Genomic DNA, 10,808 nt, shown 5'->3' with positions numbered 1-10,808 from the left:
GGCCCACCGCGACGCCGCTGGTCTGCGCAGGGCCCGCGCGGGGGCGGCCGGCCCAGCGGCCGAGCGGGTAGATACGCTGCTGCGCTCGGGCCAGGGACTCACCACTCGCGGGGCGCCTCCGGAACGGTGCGCACGGTGTCCGGTGCGCGACCACGCGGTCAATGGCCGCTGCGCCCGCACCCGCGCCCGCACCCACGCCCGCACCCGCTCGGCGGCCGGCTCGGCTGGGCCTGCGCCTGCGGCTCCGGAGACGCTGCGGGGCCTTGTGACGGGGCGGGGCCTGGGGGCGGGGCAGGGCGCGGGTGGGCGGGGCGGGGGCGGGGCCTGCGGCTAGGGAGACGCCGCGGGGACTTGCGTCGGGGCGGGGCCGGGGCGGGGCCGAATGGAGTAGGAGCGCGGCTGTGGGGCCGGGCTCTACCGGGAGCTCCGGGATTCTTGCGGTTGGGTCCCACCCGCTGGGGCCGCCTTGCTGGCTCCTTTCCGAGTCCCAGGCCTGCACCCTGCGTCCCGCACTGTCCGCCGAAGTGTCGGCTTGGGCCATGGGGGCTGAAGAGCCTAGAGGCAGAGGCCCGGCCTGGCGAATTTGGTTCAGGGAGTTCCTAAATCTGGGATGTGCTGAAGCTGCCAAGGACCCTCTATGCCTCCATGGTCTTAAAACACCGCTTGCCCTTTTCTCTCGCCCTTTCATCCGAGTCTATCCCAAATCAAGAGGCCTGATCCTTTAATTGCCCCATCCTCTCTAGCGGTCATCGAGACCAAACTAGACCTGTTAATCTTCCTGTCTTTACTACATCTTCACAGTTTGTAAAGGTGACGTCCTTAGCCCTGTTTCATGGCCAGGAGCGGAGATCAAGTCAGCTTCTTCCCCTGGCTCCAGCCGTGCTCCTGAGGACGGCTGACTGCCATGGCCGGGATGTTCTGTAGCAGTGCCCCGGGGCCCGTTCTTGGAGGGTTGGCCTCGCCCAGACCCGCAGTCGTTGGGGAAATGCTCTGTCCTGTGCCCATGGCGTGTTGGTTCACCGTGTCAGACCGGGGACTAGCAGGGGAAGCTCTGAGCTCTCACTCTTGCACATGTTGGTGTTACAAACACACCCGTCACAGCTGGTTCCAAGCTACCACGAGTTTAACAGCTGGTTCACAAAAATTCCTGAAAACTTAGCCACCGGTCATGGTATGATCCGCTCCCGAGTACTGCTTGCCTATGGCTGGCCCTGTACAGCAGGGTTTGATGTAACACGTAAATTATACGGTGTGCTGGAAGGTGATCCGTTCTACGAGAAGAGAAGATACAGGGCAGGGAGGGATGGATTCAGGTTTGTAGAACCAGAAGCTCATGCGACTTAAGGGGCTCACTTTGAGAAAAATAATTAAAAATGACAACTATGAAGTTGAGGTCAGGGCCTTGGTCGTTAGGGACTTAGGTTGAAGTTAAATCTACCAAAAAGAGGGTGGTGAGGGGAGTCATGGGGGGTGGTAGCTGGCTGGCTCTGTGGGAGAGGCCCATCCTGGCAGAGGGAAGGGCCACTGCTTGGGCGCTGAGGTGGGGAGGCTGGAGGTGGCTGAGCAGGGGGAGGATGGGGACAGAGAGGGGATTGGGGCCTGGCTAGGCCGAGCCTGGCAGGGCCCCCAAAGGACTTCGGCTTTTCGTGTGAGTGACTCTGGCTTTTCCCATGGCCCAAGCTGTGGCTGCCACTTCACAAGGCTCACCCTGCCCTCTCTGTTGAGGATGGACAGTGGGGTGGGGTGGGAGTGGCCGAGGGAGATTAAGACAAGAGGTTACTGCAGTGATCCAGGAAAGAGATGATGGAGGCTCAGGGCAGGGTGCTGAGTGTGCAGCTTGAGGTGCGGGCTGGACAGGTCCTCAGTCCCCCGGAGGAGGAGCAGGGGCGGGCTGAGGGGTGGGTGAGAGGTGGGAGATAGACAGCAGCAGTGGGGGCCCCTCTGAGAGGCTGAAAGCAGATGAGCAGGGGGAGGGGCAGTCGGTAGCAGGAGCGGAGGCGGATTCTAAAGCGGATTCTAAAGGTGCAGCCTGGGGGAGGCCGGCACCGCCTTGGGCCCTGTCTGTGCCTCCATTTCCCCTTGCTGCAGCAAAGTGTCTCCACCTGCGGGGCCGGTCATGATGACAGCAACGATGGTATCGGGCGGGAAGGCTGGCGGGAGCGCAGACCAGAGAGCAGAGGATGGCGGTGCTGGGCGGGGTGGCCCAGGGCAGGAGCTGCTCCCCTTCGGCACGCAGGCAGCATGAGACGTGGTCACCTGCTAGGTGTGAAAGGTGAGGAGTCGGGTTTGGGAAGACTTCAGGCAAGAGATGACTGCCAGCCTCAGCCAGGAGCAGGCTCCGGGGAAAGCGACAGAATTTTGAGGTTCCTGAGTGGGGGGCCAGGACTCAAGACCCCTGGTGGATTTAGTAGGGAGGGTGATTGGCCATTTTGAGGTTCCCAGGGAGAGGCCAGTGGGAGGAGAGGACCACGAGGGGCCTCTCTCCACACCCTCGCAGCCCGTGGGCTGGGGCTGGTAGGCTGCACTGAGGGGTCAGGCCTGGCCAGCACCTCCCGGTCAGCTAGGGGCTCTTTGCAGGCTCAGGGGCTGGGGCTGGGGTGGAAGATTCTGCAGGAGGGGCCTGCCCGAAGGAAGGAAAGCATCGAGGAAGTGGTCCCCTAGCCCCAGCTCTGCAGGCCCCACAGTATCACTTTGGTTTTCCTGTCCCAGGCCTTCTGGCTGCAGAGCAGGCTCAGGGGTCCTGGCTGAAGGTAGGGGCTGGGGCAGCTCAGGGCCTGCAGAGTGTAAGTTCTGGATGTGCCCCTCCCCCACCGTGATGGGGGGATTGTGGTGCCACTACCCTCCCCACCCATATAGGCCTCAGGGTTGCCATGGCCGAGGTGGGGGTGGGGGGCAGCAGTGGTGCTCAGTGGGCTGCCCCCTGCCATCCCGGAGGGGCTGCTCGTGCCCTGCTTCGAGGACCGCCGTCGCTCTGGGGGAGGACCAGTGTTGAGCTGGCAGAGCTTGGCGGAGGGGGCACACTCACTTTTCAGAAGTCTGCAGGTGAGGGGGCTGGTGGAAGGGGCGGCCTGAGGGCCCTCTGCTGGCTGTGGGCCCCGACGCCCCACTCCACCCCTGCCCGCAGGTGCAGGGAGAGTCTCGGCCTAGGAGGGGCACATGCTCTCCGGCGCTGGCTGAGCCTTAGGCCAGCCCCACCATGTGCCCCTGCAAGCCTGCTGCTCCCAGGGCCGCCCCCCAACACCGCCCCCCCAGCAGCTAGAGCAGCACAGCCAGACCCTGCTGCAGGCCACGGGGCACCCAGCGCAGCCCCGCTGTGCTCTTGACAGTCCCTGCCCAGACTGGGTCCTGGCCCAGCTGCTCCAGCCCCTTTCTGAGGCAGGTAAGATGCAGGATTGGGGCAGACGTGCCTGTTGGGGGGATGCTCGGAGCCGACCTGCACCCTCCCCCACAGAAGCCTGAGTCCTGGAGGAACAGGCCTGGGCCCTGGGCCTGGAGGGGACTGAGGTGTCCCAGGACCAAGCTGTGCATGTGGTGGGGGGTATTCCCCCTGAGGGCCTGCTGCTGCAGGACCTGTACCTGGAGACTGAGCCCCGCGGTGGCAGGGGACCCCTGGGGGGCCTTTGCAGCCTGCCTGGGCACCTGGGCACAGTTGCATCCTTCCAGGAGCGGCAGGGTGAGGGGAGTGAGATACACTTGGTGGCCTACCCCTCCCTACTCCTCAGAGCCCTGACGGGCCTTCTGTCCTTTCCTTTCCTCCAAGTGGCCGAGTGAGTCCTACAGCAGGAGTCCCAGGGGCAGTGCTCAGAGCTGAGCCTGGTCCCCCACTATGACGTCCTGGAGCCTGAGCAGCTTGCCAAGAACACCGGTGGAGGGGACTACCTGGTCAAGTTGGGGCCAGGGACCACCGAGCATGCTCTTCTGGAGGCTGGAGGGCCAGTGAGGGCATTGAAGGGTGCAGGGCTGGTGACACTGAGGAGGCTCTGAAGAGGAACGAGGGCAGACAGGAGCCTCCCTGGGGACGGGTCCCCTTGGGTCTCTTGGACAGGCTGAGCCAGTCACCTTGGGGCTCATGGGGTCACTGGGACAGGGGGCTGGTGAGCCGGAGCCCATGGGGTCTCCAGGCCCAGTGGGCCCAGGGAGATGGCCACAGGGTCTCTGGAACAGGTCCCCCACACACCCTGCAGCCCCCAGACCACACAGGCAGTGACCAGGAGAAGGTCAGACTCCCTGGGAACCCCAGCACATCCTGTGGCCCTTTCTTGACCTCGCCTTCTACCCTGCCCTACACTTGCACCTGTTTTGTGGCCCTGTACCCTTCGCCTTCTCTCCATCTTTTGCCTGACTTATCCTGTACCCTGGCTGGGCTTGGCCCCTGACCCCGCATCTCTCCCAGCCCCCAGAGGAGGTCTGAGCGCTGCGGGCTACCCTGGAGGGCCTGGGTGGGAGGGCTGGCTGGCTATCTCCAGAGCTGGGGGCCAGGCAGAGGACTCTGAGGAGCAGCCAGAGCGGGAGTCGGTCTCCAGGGCTGGGAGGGGGCCCAGGTGGCCGCAGGAGGAGCTGCCACGCTGCGGTGAGCCCTGCAGGAGGCAGAAGACGAGCTCGTGGGCGGGGGAGCGGGTGGCCTGGCTGGTGGTGCGCGTGGCCTTCGGGCAGGATGTGGCCGAGCCGGACCGGGCACTGGGGACTGCCTTGGAGGTGCACGTCCAGGAGGCGATGGTGGGGTCCTGGGGCGGCATGTGGTCTGCAGAGCTGGGAGCCCGTCTGAGCCATGCTGTGGTGTGCGTACTGCCCCTTGGGGTGACAGCACCGTTCTCCAGGACTCTGGGGCCCAGCCACTTAGCAGTGCCGCCGGCTGGCCCCCCGCATCAGGGTTTGGCCTTTCTCTTGGCAGCTTCAGGCCCCACCTGTGAGCCTGCACCCCGGCTTGGGGAGGGTGGGGTGGGCCAGTGCCCTAGGCATGGCCCGGACCCCCTTTGTCTGCAGGTGCCTCGGCAGAGGCTGAAGGGTCCTGGGATGGGCTGCTGAGAGTGGCAGGAGTCCCGGATGGTGCTGCGGGTCTGCTCTGACACCTGGCGGCTGCTCACGGCGGGATCGGCGGGATCCGCATCGTCCAGGTGAGTCCACACTCTTGCTCAGACAGGGCTCATGGCACAGAGCCTGCGGGCTGTCACTCTAGCCTATGTCAGGGTTGGGGGACGAGGCCCCAGGGGCTCGCTAGCTCTGGTCCCTGCTCTGGAGGGGGGAAACAGAAGGGCCTAGATGGTGGGGCGGCCCGACGATCTGACAGGCCCGAGCAGGGGTCCCCGTTTTGCTAAGTACAGCCCGGTGAGGGTGGAGGGTGGGACTGCAGACCCGGCTCCTTGTCTGAAGCATGGGGTTGGGGCGCCATCTCGTGGCCACTTTGAGGATTACTCATCCCGCAGGTAAGGTATCTGGCGCGGTCCTGGGGATCCCCCCCGCCGCAGCTGCCCCAGCCTGGAGAGGGCTTGCTGCACTGTTTTTATTTGCTAAATGTTGCAACTCTGAGCATGGGTGTGTTTCATTTTTTTTAAACATTTTTTTGAGATTTTATTTATTTATTTGACAGAGAGAGGGAGAGTGCAAGTAGGCAGAGTGGCAGGCAGAGGGAGAGGGAGAAGCAGGCTCCCTACCGAGCAGGGAGCCTGATGAAGGGCTCGATCCCAGGACCCCGGGATCATGACCCCAGCCGAAGGCAGACGCATAACGACTGAGCCCCCCGGGCGCCCCTATGCATGTTTCAGAAAAACACTGGAGCCACGGGTGGGGGTGGGGGGGTGGGGGGTCAGAGTGAGCCCCCGCCTATCAGGCAGGGGGAGGGAGAGGCTGCTGAGGGCCTCAGGAGGCGATGGGGGCGTGGGGGGTGCGTTGCACGGGCAGAAGGAGAGGCTGAGGAGGAGGCTCTGCTGGCAAGTGTGTGTGAGGGCAGTGCCTGGAGCTGACGCCGAGTCCGTCGAAGAGTGACCGCCAGGTGAGGACGGGGACCAGAGCAAATGAGCTGGTCAGGTGAGGAAGGAGGGCAGGTTGAGTGCTTGCCGTGTAGACAGGCAGGAGGAAGGAGCCGTGCAGAGCCCAGGCCAGCCAGGCACTCCTGACTCTGGATGCACAAAACTGGGGGTGGGCCGGGCAGCGGCAGTGACTCCCGGCGGGCGGCAGCGCAACTTCCGGCCCTCCCCAGGCTGCCCACACCGCTCTTTTCCTGCAGGTGGTCGCTCCAACTTTAGAGGGGGTCCCTTTCCTCCGGGTTTGGACTCAGCAGCTCTCACTTCTGCTCTTCGGAAACAGAGGCGTCGCCCGCACTCCCCTGGTGGGTTTTGTTAGCTACACGCTCTGGATTCCCCCAGCCGGTGCCTGCGCGAGTTCAGATGGCACACGTGAACTTGCTTTTCATTAACAGCTTCGGAGACTGTCTCTCGACTTGCTCTATGGAGGATGAGGAGAACAGTTTCCCCTTCTCCTCTCCCTTACAGTTTGGTTGGTTGCATTATTTTCATATGTCATCAAGGTTGACAGGTGTCATTTTCTATTCCGTGATTACCCTGAGGCTCCGCGCTTGGGCCGTACTTTGGTGGATATATAATGATAATGGAAAAGCATTTACCATTGAACCAAAGAGGAAACAAGGAAATGAAATCCTAGTTATTAAAACTGTGTTCCACGATGGGGCGCCTGGGTGGCTCAGTCGTTGAGCGTCTGCCTTCGGCTCGGGTCATGATCCCAGGGTCCTGGGATCGAGCCCCGCATCGGGCTCCCTGCTCGGCAGGAAGCCTGCTTCTCCCTCTCCCACTCCCCCTGCTTGTGTTCCCTGTCTCGCTGTGTCTCTGTCAAATAAATAAATGGAATCTTTAAAACAACAACAACAACAACAAAAACCTGTGTTTCACGAAAGAGAATTATGCAAGGGTTCAAAGACCAATGGCTCTTTTTTTTCTTTTTCTTTACATAGGCTCCACGCCCAGTGTGGGGCTTGAACCTTGAACTCATGACCCTGAGATCAGGAGTCACAGGGTCTACTGACCGAGCCAGCCAGGCACCACAGGACCAGTGGCTCTTAATATTGATTGACTGATTGATTTGACAGAGAGAGACACAGCGAGAGGAGGAACACAAGCAGGGGGAGTGGGAGAGAGAGAAGCAGGCTTCCCGCTGAGCAGGGAGCCCGATGTGGGACTCGATCCCAGGACCCTGGGACCATGACCTGAGCCGAAGGCAGACGCGTAACGACTGAGCCACTCAGGCGCCCCTTAATTTTTTTTTTTTACTTTCATTTTTTTTCCCCCTGTGTTGGTACTCTTTATGCTCCCTTGTCCCCTTCCTGCACAGATTCTTTGTCTGTTTAGTAATCTCCTTGAGTGGCTAGTCAGTATCTTGGACTTTCACATTTATTTTGCCTTTTACCATTAGAGGTAATCTACAACTGTAACTGGTGTAAACTTGTTTTTCAAACGAAAGTTGCTGTGTGTTTGAGACATTTCTTTTAAGTTAAATAAGCACAGTGAGATCTTGCATATCTTTTTTTTTTAAAGATTTGATTTATTTATTTGAGAGAGAGAGTGAGAGAGAGAGCACAAGGGGGGGGTGGGAGAGGGAGAAGCAGACTCCCTGCCGAGCAGGGAGCCCGATGCGGGACTCGATCCAGGGACTCCAGGATCATGACCTGAGCCGAAGGCAGTCGCTTAACCAACTGAGCCACCCAGGCGCCCAAGATCTTGCATATCTTAATATGTCCTTATTTTGTCCTCATTAATAGTTTAGGTGGATATAGTGTTCAAGATCAAACTATGTTTTCCTTCCGATCTCTGAAAGACATTACCCTTTCTCTTTCCTCTTAAAAAACTTTGTCTTTGGAAAGTTAAAAAAAAAAAATCCATCTATGGTCTCTTAGCATCCAGTAGTATTGGCGGTGAGCATGTGGAGTTTTTCCAGGATTTTTTTTCCATTTGCATATTGACTCAGGGGTGTGTGCCTGTGTATGTGTGTCTGGATACTTCCGGAGTTTTCTTTCGCTTTGAAAGTGGGAGTTTCCCCGGCAGGGAGGTGCCGAGGATGTATGTTTTGCCATTGTCCTTCTGGGCCTTTTATGGATCCTTTCCACCAGCAGACGCCCCGCTCAGGGCAGGGAAACTGTGCTCCCTCACTGGCTGGGGCTGGCCACCTGCGCGCCACCTTCCCGAGGAGGTCCTGCGGGCAGACCGGACACCCCTGCGCCTCCACCCTCCCCATGGGGCCCTCCCAGTCCCCATCTCCTTCCTTTAGCTCTGCACTGGGGGGCAGTTCCCTAACTCCACCTCCTGACCTCATCACCCAGCCTACCCACTGGACTCCACTCTGAGATTCCATTCCCAGTGTTTTCAGACTGGTTCTTCTCACACAGCAAGTCCTGCTGCATGGATGTAATTTCTTTTGCATCCCCCTGAAGAGATGAGTTAGAATTTCTTCAGAAACTGTTTGAGCCGCTGAAGTGGCTCCCTTGAGGCTGGCTGTTGGTCTTCCTGGTACTGAGAGGTCCAGGACATCTCGGTGTTTCAAGGGAAGTCCTGTGGGCAGTATGGGCACCTAGCTCAGCTTTGCCCTGCAGAGGCCTGGCTGTGGGTGCTGAGTTCTGGGGAGTGCTTGGGTTTGTCCACCTGCAGGCCTCCCTGGAAGGACCAGACTTCCCTGGAGGGAGCAAGGCTTCCCTGAAGCTGTCCAGTGCCACTTGGGGCCCCATCCAGGTGGCTAATGTCTGCCCAATGTCTGCAGCTGGACAGAGCATGACTGGAGCTCTGCCATCTCCCCAGACCCTGAACTCCACCAAGAGAAGGCTCTTGGTTTCCAGGCTCAGGTCTGCGGCGGGGTGCCCAGGGGGTAGGAGGGTCTCCTGATTGCCTGGCTCTGAATGGCCTTCCGAGGGTGGAGCATGTGAGTGTCTGCTGCAGCAGCAGGTCCGAACCCCACGGGGAGCATCTGGAACAGCCCCCTGAGAGAAGCCCAGGGGAGCAGGTCCCGTACCACGGCCCATCAGCCTGGGCAGTCCCCGACATCTGTGCGCAGGGCTTCGACCATAGCTAAGGAGGCCTTAACAGTGAGGCCAGGTGTGGTCAAGGGCTCTGCTGACCCGGGACGACCTTGGCCCTGGTCTGTCCCCCTGCAGGCACACTCTATGGGCAGGAGCCGCCTCCCTGCCCCTGCAGGACCGCTACTTGCCCCCCAACGCCGATGGCCACAAGGCGGCGTTCGGAGCACGGGAGCTGACCGGTGACTAGGGGCAGGGTCCTGGAGGCCTGTGGGAGCCCCCCCCCGCCCCCCACTGCGGGCCCCTGGCCACGTGTCCCCCGGCCAACAGCGCAGTGCACTGCCTCCGCCAGGCCAGCATCTTTGTCGTCGTTCGTGAAAGTGAGGCGCTGACCACCCACTTCATTACTTGCAAGCACGTGCCCTGGGCTTCCCCAGGGGACTCCTCTGGGCACTCGGGCCACTTCCCAGCCTCCTAACCCCCCCACCTCGGCCCAGTCCCTGGCTGCCGGCTCCCTGGGCTCCCGCTGCGCGCAGCCTTACCCCCCCTCGGCTGCCTGAGTTGCCCCTGGGGGCGCCCCTGCCGCTGGCTGCGGGGCGTGGACAGGCGGGTGCGGACCTGGAGGACCAGGGCTGTGTCCGCGCTCGGGGCCGGTACCCGCCGGAGCCGGCCCGGCCACCAGGGGTCAGCAGAGCCCGGGAGGAGGGTGGGCCAGCTCGACCCCGCCCGCCTCGGCCGGACCCAGACCGAGCGCGACTCTGTTGTTCGAATAAACGTCTACGTGAAACCAGGCGGCGGGGCCTACGGGACCTCTGGGTCCGACCTCTGCTTGGGAGGTGGGGGGCCTCGGCGTGGCTAGGGGCGAGGGCCGGCGGGCAGAGTCCGTGGCTCCTTTGGGGCAGCCTTGAGCCGCGGGCCGAGGCCGGACCCAGCGCGCACCCCTGCGACCCCACGTCGCCTTAGTGACACGCACGCTACCCAACAACGTCTCCTTGCCGACCCGCCCGCCCTGGACGCGCGGGGAGGGCTGCGCCTGGCGACAGCGGCGCGCGCTAGTCGGGCGCTGCGGGCCGAGCGGAACGCGCGCTCCAGCCCGGTGCCTCGGTGAGGCCCCGGCCCGGCGCGCACCCGGGCGCTGCGAGCGCACGGGCGGCGCTCGGTGGGGGCCGGGGCGGGGCTCCGGGCTCGCCCCGCCTGCGCTGCCTCCGCGGCTCTCCCGGCCCAGCAGTCTGGCTGCGGCGGCCGAGCCTAGCCGAGCTGAGCCACCAGGCACGTAGGACCGGGGCCGGGATGGAGAGGCGCGCAGCGGGCGGGAGCTGCGAGGTGGGGTTGGGGGCTCTACGGCCACAGGCGTCCCGGAACTAGGGGCTGCGTCGCGGCCCATCCTCCCTCCGGAGGACACCACCTCCGCGCGCCCAGGACTGCGGAACTGGACGGGCGGTGCCCGGAGTGTGGGCAGGAAAGGCTGCTGGGGAGGCGCGGCTGACAGCGGGGTGCCGGCCGGGGGGCCACTGGAGCAGAGGTGCGGGTGGAGGAGCCTGGGGAGGCGGGGCGGGGTGGCCCCCAGCTCGGTGCCCGCTGTCTCCTCCCCAGCCCTTGACCCCAGGGCGGAGGCACAGAGTCCACATTGTGCCCCCACTCTACCCGGCCCTGCCAGGACAGAGCCCTATTCACCTCTCGGACGCCAGCGCCCTTGGGGACCCGGAGCTGAAGAGCGGTCACGCGTGGGTGTGCGTGTGCTCCGGCAGCGCCGGCGGTGCGGCTGTGCGGGAGGCTCTGGGCGGGGGCTGGAGGG

The 10,808-nt window shown here is 62.7% G+C and overlaps 2 protein-coding genes across 2 annotated transcripts in view; one reads left to right on the top strand and one right to left on the bottom strand.

Annotated features, from left to right (window-relative positions):
- GRINA (glutamate ionotropic receptor NMDA type subunit associated protein 1) overlaps positions 1 to 280 on the bottom strand; it is a 3,426-nt gene extending 3,146 nt beyond the window's left edge. Inside the window, exon 1 of the mRNA XM_021688526.1 lies at positions 103 to 280. The gene's annotated coding sequence lies outside the window, so the exon portion shown is untranslated. The remainder of the gene's footprint in view (positions 1 to 102) is intronic.
- Positions 281 to 2,241: 1,961 nt separating this feature from the next.
- PARP10 (poly(ADP-ribose) polymerase family member 10) lies at positions 2,242 to 9,491 on the top strand. Its single transcript, XM_021688735.2, is given in 12 exon segments — positions 2,242 to 2,272; positions 2,897 to 2,998; positions 3,001 to 3,042; positions 3,125 to 3,169; positions 3,172 to 3,245; positions 3,247 to 3,379; positions 3,452 to 3,673; positions 3,761 to 3,971; positions 3,973 to 4,094; positions 4,394 to 4,716; positions 8,974 to 9,094; positions 9,172 to 9,491. Coding segments are annotated over 12 exon segments (1,746 nt in total).
- Positions 9,492 to 10,808: the final 1,317 nt, after the last annotated feature.

The sequence above is a fragment of the Neomonachus schauinslandi genome, chromosome 4, assembly GCF_002201575.2.
Source record: "Neomonachus schauinslandi chromosome 4, ASM220157v2, whole genome shotgun sequence".
NCBI classification, from domain to species: Eukaryota; Metazoa; Chordata; class Mammalia; order Carnivora; family Phocidae; genus Neomonachus; species Neomonachus schauinslandi.
This window is presented reverse-complemented; position numbering and strand designations above follow the sequence as displayed.